This window comes from Chiloscyllium plagiosum, unplaced genomic scaffold (assembly GCF_037043375.1).
Source record: "Chiloscyllium plagiosum isolate Xiang-an unplaced genomic scaffold, Cpla_swu_hap1 HiC_scaffold_21, whole genome shotgun sequence".
NCBI classification, from domain to species: domain Eukaryota; kingdom Metazoa; phylum Chordata; class Chondrichthyes; order Orectolobiformes; family Hemiscylliidae; genus Chiloscyllium; species Chiloscyllium plagiosum.
This window is the reverse complement of record NW_028270159.1, coordinates 32,616,674-32,632,351: the sequence shown is the minus strand read 5'-3', so window position 1 is coordinate 32,632,351 and position 15,678 is coordinate 32,616,674. Positions and strand designations below refer to the sequence as shown.

The 15,678-nt window shown below is 41.0% G+C and overlaps 1 protein-coding gene across 5 annotated transcripts in view; it reads right to left on the bottom strand.

Moving 5' to 3' along the window:
• LOC122564787 (whirlin) overlaps window positions 1-15,678 on the bottom strand; it is a 221,895-nt gene that overhangs the window by 72,455 nt on the left and 133,762 nt on the right. For 4 of the 5 annotated variants that reach the window (XM_043720015.2, XM_043720016.2, XM_043720020.2 and 1 more), the window contains one exon: window positions 655-867. The exons of the other annotated variant lie outside the window; for it this stretch is intronic. In XM_043720015.2, the coding sequence (XP_043575950.1) occupies window positions 655-867 (213 nt within the window). The remainder of the gene's footprint in view (window positions 1-654; window positions 868-15,678) is intronic. 5 annotated transcript variants of the gene reach the window in all.

Genomic DNA, 15,678 nt, shown 5'->3' with positions numbered 1-15,678 from the left:
TTTTCTGCAAGTAAAAGCAAGTTTCTGCAAGTCCCCAGAAGAATCAACTGAAGAGGCACATGTAATCCTGCTTTTAATAGGAGTTGTATGTTCTAGAGATCCTGCCAAAACTTTAATGAATTTGCAAGTATGTGTGCCCAACATTTAAAATGAATACATAGAACACTGGAAGAACTCAGTTAACATTTTGAGTCCGATATAACTTCTTCAGAGCTAAAGAGTCACACTGGAATTGAAACTTTAGCTTTGTTTCTCTCTCCATAGATGTTACTAGACCTGCTGAGTTTCTTCAGCATTCTCTGTTTTGTTTCAGATGTCCAGCATCCATAGTATTTTGCCTTTAGCCATAACATTAGAATTTGTCAAGCACAGTAGCAGGTGAGTTCATTTTAATTACAACTTATTTGCTCATTTTACTTGTCTATATTGTTGTTACTTAAACAAATTGGAATTCACACGTTTTCTAATGATACAAATTCAGGCAATGATGTTAACTCATGTAAGTCTCCAAATGGACAGTTTTCAGCCTTCAATCTGTATGATAGGTTTTTGCTGAAGCAGTAATTTGAAGAAGCGGTGGCTGAACAAACACCGGTTCTGTTTGTCAATGTGCTTGCTAGAACGTCACAGTATGAACAGCATTTAGTAACATACCTTTGCATGTGTGTTTAGGAGTTCGAAGAGAGCCATAACCAAGGCCTGAACAGTTATATTGTTTTCCTTGTATTCATCAAGATAATAGGCCATAGTTGTCCGCTCATGTTCGTTAAGTAGATGCCGGGCCTGTTCATCCAGCATGGCACGTGCCTGGTTCACTAAACTGCTCAGCATGACCTGTGACCCCGCCAATGCTTTGTAAAATGTAGGCTATGTTCAAGCAGAGAAAAGAGTCAATTTAATTAAAGAATAAAAATCACTGATACTTAATCTCATCTGTACCTCTTCAAAGATAGTTTATGATAGTTCAATCCATGTCCGCCATAAGATTATAAATTTATTACCTGGTTATAATGACTTTCTGATGTTTTATTTATTTACTTCCTTAGAGAAGGAATTGAGGCACAAATGAGGCAATTCATGAAAAACTGAATGACACTTACTCTTCCAATAGTATCTGAAATAACTGCACAGAGACCGGTATTCCATTGCCGAGTCACCCTTCATTGATTTGGGCTCTGACCAGTCAGCTCAAAGTCAGTCTCTAGATTGAGGAGACCTGCCGAACCTCCTGGTTATATCTGTCAGCCAGGGCTCCTTGATTAGTCCAGGTTAACAATTCCAGTCAAGGATCTCATCGTCAATGAGAGCCACCTGGTTTCAATCACTACATTATCCTTTGTGGAAATCCAAAGCATGTCATGGACTCTTTTTGACGCACAACCATTTTAAGCCTGATAACAGATGGCTGTGTTAATAATGTGTGAGGACTGTATTCACTGTTTTTTGTCATTTACATAAATGACTTGGATGTGAACACAGGAGGTATAGTTAGTAAGCTTGCAGATGACACCAAAATTGGAGGTGTATTGGACAGCAAAGAAGGTTACCTCAGAACAACAGGATCTTGATCAGATGAGCCAATGGGCCAAGGAGTGGCAGATGGAGTTCAATTTTGATAAATGTGAGGTGCTGCATTTTGGCAAGGCAAATCAGGGGCAGGACTTTTACACTTAATGGTAAGGTCCTGTGGAGTGCTGGTTCATTGTTTTTTAAAAGTGGAGTCTCAGGTAGATAGGATAGTGAAGTAGGCACTTAGTATGCTTTCCTTTATTCGTCAGGATTTGGAGGTGCCGGTGTTGGACTGGGGTGTACAAAGTTAAAAATCATACAACACCTGTATCTCTTACTCCACCACCTGATGAAAGGGCAGCGCTCTGAAAGCTAGTGCTTCCAAATAAACCTGTTGGACTATAACTTGGTGTTGTGTGATTTTTAACTTTATTGGTCAGAGCATTGAGTATAGGAGTTGGGAGGCCATGTTGCAGCTGTACAGGAAATTGGTGAGGTCATCTTTGGAATATTGTGTGCAAATTTGGTCTCCCTCTTAAAGGAATGATGTTATGAAACTTGAAAGGGTTCAGAAAAGATTTACAAGGATGTTGCCAGGGTTGGAGGATTTGAGCTACGGAAAGAGGCTGAATCGACTGTGGCTGTTTTCCCTGGAGTGTCAGAGGCTGGGCGGCGACCTTATCAAAGTTTATAAAATCATGAGGGGCATGGATAGGGTAAATAGACAAAGTCTTTTCCCTGGGTTAGGGGAGTTCAGAAATAGAGCGCATAAGTTTAGCATGAGAGGGGAATGATTTAAAATGGACTAAGGGGCATCTTCTTCATGCAAAGGGTGGTGCATGTGTGGAATGAGCTGCCAGAGGAAGTGATAGAGGCTGGTACAATTACAGCATTTAAAAGGCATCTGGATGGTTATATGAATAGCAAGGGTTTAGAGGGATAAGGGCCAAGTGCTGGCAAATGGGACTACATTAGGTTAGGATATCTGGTCAGCACGGATGAATTGGACCGAAGGATCTGTTTCTGTGCTATGCATCTGTATTACTCTATGACAGACAAAATGAAGAAGCACTGCTAAGTAAGCAAGATGCTATGAAGTGGGATTAAACTATATTCATATAACCAGTAATTGGTAAGAAGCAATTACTTTTATTGCAAACTATTGCACAGCACTCAAAGCACAAATTAATCTCAACTCAAGCATTCAACAGGACCATGAAATACTACATATTCAATATCTTTGTATTATCCACAATATAGAGGACTGTCTTATAGGTTCACAATGAGGTAGAAAATGCCATTCACTACAGCTATTTGGTGGATTGTGGTTTGCTTCAAAAATATTTCAAAGGTGAAGGTAAGACACAAATGAACCTATTACCTCATATTCCCTTCTCCGTCATACTAAATGGCACACACCCAGTTAGCATCTCTCTATGTGCACCTGTCTGAGACAGAGATGGATTATAGAACTGCCTTTATTTCAGGGTGGCTCAGGAACCAGTGCATTTTATTGTCACATGACATTTGTCAAATTTCAAAACTGATTTTCAGAGTTAATGCATTTGGTAAAGAAAAATAAAAAAGTGAAAAACTGTTTTAAAAAAAAAATGAAATCAGTTTGTTTTCAGAAAAAAAAGTATTTTAAGTGATTCTACCTAATAGACACAGAGACAAGAGTGTTCCTTGATATAGCAAATAAAATGTCATAAAATGAGTCAAGGCACTTCACAAAAGTGGCATCCGACAATGTTTATCACCAAACCACTGAAAGAGCCATCTGAAGAGCTCCTTGATGTACTTGCTAAGTTTAAGTATCTGGTAAGTTTAACATGTGACAAAGCAAATGATGAGGCAGGAGAAGGTGAGGGCTGCAGATGCTGGAGATCAGAGCTGAAAATGTGTTGCTGGAAAAGCGCAGCAGGTCAGGCAGCATCCAAGGAACAGGAGAATCGATGTTTCAGGCATAAGCCCTTCTTCAGGAATGAGGAAAGTGTGTCCAACAGGCTAAGATAAAAGGTAGGGAGGAGGGACTTGGGGGAGGGGCGTTGGAATTGCGATAGGTGGAGGGAGGTCAAAGTGAGGGTGATAGGCCGGAGTGGGGTGGGGGCGGAGAGGTCAAGAAGAAGATTGCAGGTTAGGAAGGCGGTGCTGAGTTCGAGGGATTTGACTGAGACAAGGTGGGGGGAGGGGAAATGAGGAAACTGGAGAAATCTTAGTTCATCCCTTGTGGTTGGAGGGTTCCCAGGCAGAAGATGAGGCGCTCTTCCTCCAACCGTCGTGTTGCCATGGTCTGGCGATGGAGGAGTCCAAGGACCTGCATGTCCTTGGTGGAGTGGGAGGGGGAGTTAAAGTGTTGGGCTACGGGGTGGTTGGGTTGGTTGGTCCGGGTGTCTCAGAGGTGTTCTCTGAAACGTTCCGCAAGTAGACCAATTTCACAAAGGGGTCCCGCAACCAACACTACACCCTGAATTAGCTACAGTTATGCCTTTGTATAGTTCTGGTACATGCTTAGGGCATTTAGTAAACAAATAAGGTGACAGGATACTTTGAACAAAGTAGAGGCATGCCAATGCTACCTGCCACTGGACATTTTAAGACGTAATTCATACTTGAAAAATGGATGTGGCATGATCCAATTTCTATGCAGTGTGTTATCCACACTCAGGCTAGTTTTAACTCTGGTTAATAAGTGTAAAGTGTACAATATCAACTCAGCCTTCCGGTAGACAAGGCTTCTGATTTTGATTTCCACCAAAGCCAACACAGATCAAAGCTGAGAGGGATTTTTAATGGGTGAATGAGCCATCAGATTGCACCTACCACCATCAGTCAAAGTCAAAATGAACCCCACGCAATTTTCTGCTGGCAACTAAGGCTCATACATGTACAGTGCTTATCTTAAGGTATCAACACAGAGACTGCTAGGAAAATGTAACATAATAGTGAAGCCCCTTCTAACCTGGCACCACACTGGAAGCCATGATGTGGAGGTGCCGGTGATGGACTAGGGTGGACAAAGTTAAAAATCACACAAAACCAGGTTAAAGTCCAACAGGTATCTTAGAGTCATAGAGTCATAACCTGGTGTAGGGTGATTTTTAACTTTGACCACCCTGGAACATTGTTGTCATCAATGTAACAGGTGCTGAGTATTGTGTCATTTCACATTCAATCTCTATCGCCTCATGGCAGCTTATTCTATGTAATTTTATTACCCAGGTTAAATAGTGGAGTGTCCCAGATAAGATAATCTATAGAGATGCATGTCAATATTTTTTCTTACCACTCTGATTATGCAGATATTTTTTAAAAACTGATTTATTGATAGCAGATTGAGCAAGTGAACTAATCAGACTTAAGCAAAAGTGGGTACTGCAGATGCTGGAGATCAGAGTCAAGATTAGATTAGTGTGAGAAAAGCACAGTAGGTCAGGCAGCATCCAAGGAGCAGGAAAATCGATGTTTCGGGCAGGAATGAGAAATGAGGCAGGAAGCCTCCGGGATGGGAGATAAATGGCCCAAAAATATGCAAGCTTCTGTTTTCAATCTCATTATTTTAACCTTTTAGCACAATGAGAGTGTTGGATTTCAAGATATCTGTCAGGGTTGAATGCAAATCAATTTTGTGCCATTGATTCCATTGGAGAGAAATATTGTCACAGCAGTGGAAGATAGCCCGCCTCCATGCTGTGTTGGTTGAGCTGTGGAAACTGTGAAAGATTTCCTCTTCTGACAAAATGGTAAAATGTCCTCGAGTGCTTCATTGATGTTGCTAGAAGCAACTAATGCAGAGAATTTTCTTGCAGAATTTACAATATTAACTTCTGCTGAACTTATGGTGATAGAGAGAGAGAGAGAGAGAGAGAAGCCCTTATCAAATCCTGCAAGACTGTTCTCCAAAAGGATTTGACTGAAAATTTACAAAAATGTGGTAATGATCTGCTGCTGTTGAAGCAGAGGACAATGGTAACAACGGCAGAATAGCTTTCACCCTCTTGCTTGGCACTGAGTTCTGTTGAAAAGGTGGCAGAGATCAGTGACCAGCTTCTTGTTGAATGATACATTTCCAGACATTGCTCCTGATTGAACTGAAGGTCGGGAACAAGTTCTTCAAAAGGTTAGTGCAGCTGCCATGAAAAGCCTGTCTCTTCATCTTTCTGTGCACAGCTTGCCCTTTCTGCAACCTCTGCTCCACAATCCTGTCATATCATACAGGGTGGGGAACAGCAGTGCAGTGTCGGGAGATAATGGAGCAGGCTCTTGTCACGTCTGGCAAGAACCTCTGTTCAGCCTGTCATGATGTAATGACACTCCCTTCAAAATTCAACAACTCATCACAATGCCTCCTAGAACTTCCTCCCAGGACTCCTATATATGCAGTTGGCACAATGGTTCGCACTGCTGCCTCGCAGCGCCAGGGACCTGGGTTCAGTTCCACCCTCAGCAACTGTCTGTGTGCAATCTGCACATTCTCTTCCTGTCTGCATGGATTCCCTCTGGGTGCTCCAGTTTCCTCCTAAAGTCCAGTCTAGATGTGCAGGTTAGGTGGATTGGCATGCTAAATTGCCCCTAGTGTCCAGGGATGTGCAGACTAGGTGGGTTACCTGTGCTAAATGTGGGGTTACAGGGATAGACTGAAGGTGTAGTCTGGCTGAGATGCTCTTTGTAGGGTCATTGCGGACTCAGTAGGCTGAATGGCCTCTTTCAGTATTGCAGGGATTCTATGATATGTTACAAAAGTAAATGTGAATCAAAACAGACTCTCTGTACGTAAGGGTCACTGGCCTTTTAAATAGCACCAGTGATGAGTGTGGGGGTTCCTGGTGTTGCATACAACATTTTGGAATTTCCAGCTTCTATCGTGTCAGTTCCCATGGTAGTACAATCAAATGTTTTGGCTCAAATCTCACATTCTGCTATTTCTAATCAAGTCCACTTGTTACATGGTGTAGTTTGCCATTAAGTGCTATAAGTAGATTTTTGATCTATCCATCGTGCGCGCACACACACACACACATTCATAAAAACACACACATACATAAGATAGACATCAAGGTATGATAACAAAGCAAAAAAGCTTAAAATTATCCCACCCGTAATTGAAGAATTGATAGTTAGTGTGATTAAATCACTATTCATAGCCAAGCAAATATCTGACATTTCTGTTATTAAGACAAAGTTGTTTATAAATTTAAAACTAATGCCTTAGGCAAAAGAATTGCACATAAACAGGTTAAATATAGGATTTGTGCAATGAGAATAAATGGAAAATTACTTGCCCCATTATAATTCTGTGCTTGGATGAGGACCATGTTTACTTTGAGTTAATGATATTGTGCAGTTATCTAAGTGATTCGCTATTTGGTCTGCTATTGATCTGCATAATAAATTTGGAAGAGATAATTGATTTTTCTTACTAATTGGGAGGATAATGAAAAAGTAAGACTATTCATTCATTATTTATGAATTCTGTAGTTCCATATTAATTTAACAAATTAATTACTCATTCATTTCAGATTAACATTTTTTTACATTTCAAAGCCTACCTGCCTAAAACAACCAGCTATTCTGACTAAAATATTGAAATGGAATTTAACTAATTTACTTTTGTCATGAAATCCTGCAACTCTCTGCTTAACAGTGCTAGGTAAGTACATTCATTGTATGCATTGCACTGGCCCTGTAAGATGATCCACTACCAGCTTTTCAGGGCAACTAAGGATGAACCATTTCAACAATCCTTGAATACTGAAAATGATGAAAAATGAACACAAAATTAATGGAACTTTACGAAAGCATTGCATGATACTTTAGTAAACAGGTCCTGTTTTAAGTAAGTATTTGAAAGTGGGGATAAGATAAATATTTGCACTAACACAAACATAGCTGAGTGGCTGGTAAGAATATCATTGTTAAGCAACTTGATGCCAGGAATGCATTGATACATCAAAAGGGTGCATGGCTCGCATATTGGTGAAAGGTAATTTTTGAAAGTTACTGAATTGATTCATGATGCATTGTTGTCTCTCAGGCTCAACTATCCATTTGTAATTTCATACAAACATGGGCTTGTAACAATGTCTATTTTTAAAAATTCACTCACAGGATGCGGGTGTCTCTGATTAGGCCAGCATTTATTGCCCATCTCTAATTGACCAGAGGGCAGTTAAAAGTCAATCACATTGCTGGAGGTCTGGAGTCACATCTAGGCCAGACCAGATAAGGATGGCAATTTTCTTCACCAAAGGACATTTGTGAACCAGCTGTGTTAATCAACAATGGTCATTACTAGATCCTCAAGTCCAAATTCTTTATTGAATTGAAATGCTACCATCTACCATGGCAGGATTTGAACATGGATCCCCAGAATATTAGCTGAGTTTCTGGATAAATAGTCTAGTGATAATACCACTAGGCCATTATCTTCCCTGTTACGGAGTGCAGTGTTGTTGTTCTGCTTCATGATAGTGCCGTGGCTTCTACACTTTGAACATTTTATTACATATAACAAGCAATGATCCAGACATAACCGTGAGCATTGAAGGGATGGTGAGCACCACTGACCTCAAAAAAAGACTTTCCGCCAAGATTGAGTGATCTCTAGCCACTGAGTTTACCTTTTCCTGACATCTATTTGATTCTGCTCAACTCTAGCAGACTTCAAGCATAGATGATGAACTTCGTCCTGCTCTTAACTGTTTTGTTTTCATTTTAACTAATTTGATTCCCTCCACCATTGGAGAAGTGTCACATAATAATGCATATTCATGCTCAAAAGTGAGAATTATTGATTGTGAAGTACATATAAATCCTTCACAACTTGACACTTGTTTTGCAGAGTTGCTTGTCGCATACCTTGAATCTTAGGCGATATTACTCTGGAGAAGGGCTTATGCCCGAAATGTCGATTCTCCTGCTCCTCGGATGCTGGCCTGCTGTGTTTTTCCAGCACCACATTTTTCAAATCCGATATCACTCTGGACCCTGTAATTGCACTGCTGCTGCTTGTAAAATCAATTGACACTATTTGATAATTATAGTGATACTCACCTCTATGTTAAGCCTAAAATTAGTGAACGTCAATTGACATCGATATCCTCTGTTGCCAAAAAGCCAGGTCTAGATTACCTAGTTGCACTATAAATGACCGGCTTTTCTTTTATTGTAAGCTCTTTCACAAAATGAACTTCCTTGCATTAGCTATTTGTCTTCTTGCTGCTCTGTGACATATTTTTTATTTCTTCTTCGAACAATTAGAAAGCTATAATGGCATCAGTTATAATCCAAAATTAAATATAAAGTAAATTAATTTGTTTGGTTGCTGATTAATATTTTGATCGGTACCAACTTTTGTATCTTAAAATTTGTTTTCTCCAAGATATCCAATGCTGTGTCTAACTTGGCCGACCCTGGAACAAAATCTTCAGAGCAATATTATTTCAGATGCCATGCCTTCCTAATGTGATGACAATATTTTGTGCTTGAAAGACTCTTACTTCTGTGGTATAGCAATGTTGCTGCTGTCTTGTGTTGCACTGTTCTACTTGTGCATTCAAAATGAAGAATCCCTGCACTCTGCAAGTAAGATGGATGACTTCCTCCTTTTGCAAGTAAATGGAAAATCACTGCCTTTTTGTGGTTTCCATAGATGAATCCCACCAATCACAGCATTAATAAATGATCCTCATTTCCTTAATGGCTTTACTGACTGAAACTTGCTACTTACAGCGTTGATAATGATTCGTGCTCCTTTAATGGCTTTATAAGATAGATTAATGGTTTTTCTGAGATGATTCCTGCTGTGCGTGGTTTAAATCAATATGTCCTGCCACGCTGCAGCTTAAGTAACAGATTCCTCAGTTTGTCTGCAGCTTCACTAGTCTCCTAACCTTCTTCTTCCATTAGACCTTATTTGCTAAAGGCTTCTAAATTACCCTTTCAATGCTTTATTTCTGGCTTCAACCATTCCCACATCTGCAACCCTGTTTTAAATTCTTCTGTGTCCTTTGACTCTCCTCATTGTCGCCAGGGATCATGACGCCCACTAGCTAGGTGGTAAGTAGTTTGCTCACTTCTAATTTTCCCAGCCTGAAAACTGTACCTTTTATTTTGAAAGTTTTCTTTCATCCACCAGCGATTTCATCTTTATTCATGAAGCCTCCAGTGGTGTTTGGCAGAACTTCAATTCGGGATTGTTCTTATAGATCATTGATACCCAGTTCAACCTGAAAGTGCCTTGGTGTGACAAGTGCTTCACCTCCATGGAGTTCTGAACTCATGTTTGCTGTTACGTAACCCATACCAGCTCTGAAATGTTTTTTTACCTCGCCTGTAGGTTCTAGCTTTGCTGAATCTTGCAGCAGGTTTCCCTTCTGTGGGAGTCAGAAAAGTTCAACTCTTCCAGCTGCTGCTTAACTGCACAAACAGATGACATGGACCACATATTCGACTGGGACAACACAATGATCATAGAACAAGCTAAACAGAGGACAGCCAGAGAATTCCTACAAGCGTGGCATTCATCCACGGACTGTATCAACAAGCACAATGACCTGGACCAATTTACCTGCCACTACGACAAACAACCGGAACAGGTAATCAGAAGCAGCAGGAACGGAACCAAATAAATTCCAGAAGACATAGTCCAGCAGCCTTTCACAGAAAGCTCCAAACATGTCACCTAGACAAGGGATAAAATCCCTTTGCACATCAACTTTCCAGCTTGGCGAAAATACCCACAACCACGACAATTGACACCTGAGTTATAAATCTTTACACAAACCTTGACCACAAACAAGGCTTCAAGGTGCCTGAAGGATGTTGAGATCTCCAAAGGTGGCAGCAGTTTTTCTCTGTCCTAAATAGATTTTGCACCATTTGCCCCCATGTTGTAAAATGAAACCTCACCACTGGTCATTATGGCATGTAATTGTGGATTTGCTGCTACCATCCTCTTTCCTAGTAAGAATCGACATGGCTTGCTCGTTCCAGTGTGGTAGAGGAAAACCATTTGGTACACAAATGAGAAGAGATCTTTTACTAAACAAGATTATAGTAACAAGGTCAAAGTTGTATTGTCATGTTAGACATTGTTACTAAGAGTAACGACAGAGACTTCTTTTGTGAACTAAAGCTGTTCTTCTGTTCTAGTCCTGGTAGTATTGGGTGGTGTTTACCACATTCCTTGACATTAATTCTTTCAGAGTCCTACACCCTTATACAACAAACACCTGACTGGACAAAAGGGACAACCAATTCTGGTATCATACCATTATTGATTGCTCTGATGGGAATATAAGGTGTAGCCAATATTAAAATTGTGCAGATTTCTAACAAAGATTGATAACCAGAAAGTGTAGACTAGAGTAAACGAGGTCAGTTCTGATCTCAATATCACACACAATCTAGCATTAAAAGTTAAACGTGGGAACTGATAAATTATAAAATGGAAACTTTGGAGCAGAATTAATTGTACAATAGTTTGTGTTTCTAGAAGTAAATGGTTTCGTTGCCAATGGCCCTCTTTTGTTGCCTTTATCCAAAGGTGTAAAAAACAAAATGATCTCACAGCTCTGCTCAAGGCTCTGACACTGTTACTCTTCTCGTGCATCCATGCTGTTTCCAGTTGATTAATGTCCACAGTTAACCACAGTGTCAGAGATGAAACTCACTACTTCTTTTGAAATACAACACCTTTAATTAGACCATATTCTAGGTAGACTGTACAGTCCCTTATTTTGTATTTACACCAGGTGCCTACATACTTACAGAATGTTTGTCATGTAAAACTTTAAAGAAGAGAAAGAGTGAAAAAAGGCATTTTGTTGAATATTACTTTAAATTCCAAGTAATTTCATTCTGAGTTGCACCTTTCAAAAGGAGGACATGGCCAATTTTCTTGAAGGTCCTCGAGCCTATACCATCTGTGCCAGGTGTCCAGTGACCAGTGAGTGCTTTCTATTTTCATTGTCACACACAGAGCGCTGACCTGATTCCTGACCTAGAGCTACTGGACCTGAAACCTGTCTTCAATGATGTATGAAGCTGTATTGTGATGGAAGAGGATAGACTGTGTGATAAACTTGAAGGGAAAGCAGAATTTAGCAAAAGGAACTAAATAAAAATGAAAGTAGATTGTGCAGGTTCATAGCTCCTTGAAAGTGGAGTCGCAGGTAGATAGGATAGTGAAGAAGGTGTTTGGTATGCTTTCCTTTATAGATCAGAGTATTGAGTACAGGAGTTGGGAGGTCATGTTGCGGCTGTACAGGACATTGGTTAGGCCACTGTTGGAATATTGCATGCAATTCTGGTCTCCTTCCTATCGGAAAGATGTTGTGAAACTTGAAAGGGTTCAGAAAAGACTTATAAGGATGTTGCCAGGGTTGGTGGATCTGAGCTACAGAGAAAGGCTGAACAGGCTGGGGCTGTTTTCCCTGGAGCGTCGGAAGCTGAGGGGTGATCTTGTGGAGGTTTACAAAATTATGAGGGGCATGGATAGGATAAATAGACAAAGTATTTTCCCTGGGGTCGGGGATTCCAGAACTAGAGGGCATAGGTTTAGGGTGAGAGGGGAAAGATATAAAAGAGACCTAAGGGGCAACTTTTTCACGCAGAGGGTGGTACGTGTATGGAATGAGCTGCCAGAGGATGTGGTGGAGACTGGTACAATTGCAACATTTAAGAGGCATTTGGATGGGTATATGAATAGGAAGGGTTTGGAGGGATACGGGCCGCGTGCTGGCAGGTGGGACTAGATTGGGTTGGGATATCTGGTCGGCATGGACGGGTTGGACCAAAGGGTCTGTTTCCATGCTGTACATCTCTATGACTCTATGACTTTAATAATGACCGACCAAGGAGAGATTAATTAACTCATCTCTTATTATAACAACTTGTGGAACAGTGCAGAATAAAGGCAGTCTCCTACAAGCTGAATTATCAATTTGAGTTCTGTAGTTAAGTCCACTGTGGTTAACTGTGGACATTAATCAACTGGAAACAGCATTGACTTCTCCAAAATAAAGGAAATAAAGTTAGCAGCAGGTCGTTACAGCCAGTTTTGGAGCCAAATGTCCACTTGTCTTTTGAGTCATCGATAGAAAGAAATGTTTAAGAAGAACAGAGATGCAACTCTGAACAAAAATAAAACCAATGAAACAGGCATCCTTATTCCAGTTGGGTTTTTTTTTTCATTCAGTTTAATCAGGTTTTTCGGAGTGAGTCTCCAAAAAGGCCAAGTGAGATCTACCCCACCCCAATGGTACTCCTCTGGCTTGATTCTATCCCCATCTTATCACACATCATTCCTGGAACAACTCGCCACTGCCAAGGATTGACTGGCAACGCTAGAACTCAGTCCTGCTCCGTTCCTGAACTTTGACCCAGACATGGCTGTCGAGAGAACTTTGGCACCCTGCTTTGTAGACAGGTACCAGGAGATCATAGATCATACCGAATGGGGGGTACAGACGTGGAATGATGTCAGACCATGCTAGCTTGATCTGAGCTTGCTGCCTGGATTAGTAGTCTAAGACATCTGGAGGAATGTCCATCAGTATTGGAAGAAGATTTTTCTCCACTCTGCCAGGCTAAGTCAAACATCCTCTCTCTGATACCTCACTCACTCTATCTCTGTTACCGTACCCACCTCCCAGCAAGGATCATGCTCTGTCATTCTCACCATTACCTGTGACATCTTCCCTCGTTTGCCATCATCCACTCCAAATCCTGACATCACCAATGCTACATGCCCTCTGCACTGCCTCGTCACTTGCCTGGAACATGTCTAAAACTGTGCCACAAATAACAGCAGTGCCATCTGCTTACATCTCTTTCAATGCTTGCCTCTTTGCCATTCCAGGAGTCAACATGGGTGATGAGCTGTCCAACATTCAGCTCCTCACCCCTTACAAGGAATGGCTGACTTACCTTGCCCATAGCCCTTGGACTGTTCTAGGAGGCTGCTTTTGACTTATTGTGCTTGGCAGCCTGACTGGAAGCCTGCTGAAAATGTTCCTGGCTTTGTGTCTGTGCTGAACAGCATGGTAATACAGCAGTTCTGTGAGCCTGGTGCCTCTGGTTGATGGGCAAAGGAGAAAAAGACAAGGCAACACAAGTGCCGAGCAAGGCAAGGAGTGATGCTGTGAGTATACAGGCTCAGAGTGAGTGAACACTATGACAGTAAGTGAACAAACCAGAAGCCTGGTCCAGTTGATCAACTGGTTTTGAGTATACAGTGTCCTTGATGCAACACCATAATGTTGATTGCTATTTCACCTTGAGGTGAAGCATTGAAATACAGAAGCATACTGTAAATGGATTGAAGATTTGTCAGTGACTGTGGACATTGGATGCATGTGGCTGATGCCCATTGAGCATGCTCTGAGAAGTTGGTGCCCAGTGACTTCCAACGGGGAAGTCCTTTGGAGCAAGCATTAAGTTGAAGTCACCAGGTGGCTGCTCTGACTCCCATGTCGAGACTTATTGGCATCTAGTTTGCTTATGACTGGTGGTCAAATGGGAAACTGCATAATAAAGAGGCGAGATTTACAATTAATAAGGTCATTAATGAGCATTAATCTCCCTTACTAGGCAACTTACCAATGGCTAGCAAGAGTCTTGCCATGCCCGTGCTGTTCTATAAAAGATACAGTGAGCTGTTCCTGACATTGAGGGAGACCTCATTGGACATTTTGCATGCATCTCACAGTCCTCACCATAAACCACATCATTCAGTTCCCGACAAGATTCTGTTCTAAGACTAATGGGAAACATAGATGACTCCCCTTCATGACATAGAGCTAGTCTCTCAACTTCCTCACCCAAGACTGTTTGATATCTTCAAATACAGTGGAGCTTCATGCCATTGGCAACATTAACCATTACCTCTTACAACATCTTGCCCCAAGCTCTCTTCTTACTGTTTTAATTTATACATTCATGTTAAAAATTACATTCACCACTACTCCCATCTCCTCCGGATCCCTGACTTTACTGATTCAGGTTGTATGGAAGTCTCATAGTTCTTCCACTTTGTGTTCTCTTTAGACTTGAAAGGTTGAATTGTCTTTAGCTTGAGGTTTCTTGATCTTGATTCTTACCTTGATAAAGTATTGCCTGCAAACCCTCTCTCCCTGTCTCGCTCTCTCTCTCTCTCTACTTGAGAATCTTCGATTTGTTGGATTCTTCCTGCTAACCTAAGTAGTTGGCCCATTATCTAATTTGGAGGATCTTTAAACTCCTGAATGTCTTTTTCAGAGAAATTCTACCCTGTTGAATCTAATAGTTGCCCCATAACAAAATCTGGAGAGTATTCATCTCATGAACTTCCATCACAGAAGACAGCTGCTCATTGACAGGAAGTTCTTGCATTTTTTGTGGTATCCTGCATTTTTGAATCAGGAGATTTCTTCATTTTACATGTGCGCTGAATCTTTGGACATTGGTCTGGCTTCCATGGAGCTGCATGCAGCTCAGTTTCAGGTTGCGCAAGCAAATCCTTCTGCTAAACTTGCCGCTTGATCTATGTTGACCAATGTTAACTCTTTACTTCAACTTGTTGAATTAATTTGGATGTCCTTTGTTCTCCCTTTGTGATCGCTGTACCAGGGCTACAGCCACATTCCCATCTTCAGTCATACCAATGGAATGGTTGTTGGTTAGTGAGCATTATTTCTGTCATTGTCACTGTTGGTTCTGCTCTGGAAGACAAAGAATTGAATGTTCCTCTTGAACTCATGTAGTTTCATCCTCCAACATAAATTCATGCCTGCAATAATGATTTGCTCTGTAGACAGTTTTGCTCAGCACTTAACTTAGCAGTTTATCAATGAGCTGAGAGGGTTGGTATTGATAATTCTTGTTGTGTTTGCTTTGAATCGGAAAACCTGCTGATTTCTGACATCTGAACGTTCTTCACTGATGCTACGAATGGGAAATCCTTCCATTACTCCTGTATGGTCACAGATTTCCTTCACATTGACAATTTAAAACAGGTCTCTAATGCTATCACTGGTAATATCCATGGATCCTTTCTTCTGTTTGGGTTCTGCGATGAGTCTAAGAAGCCCAATGAGATCTTCTACTAGTTACCCCTTTACTGGTTTGACAAGAACCATTCATCTCTGCACCAGTTGTTCTCCGACTGATTTCTCTTTGAAAAGACTT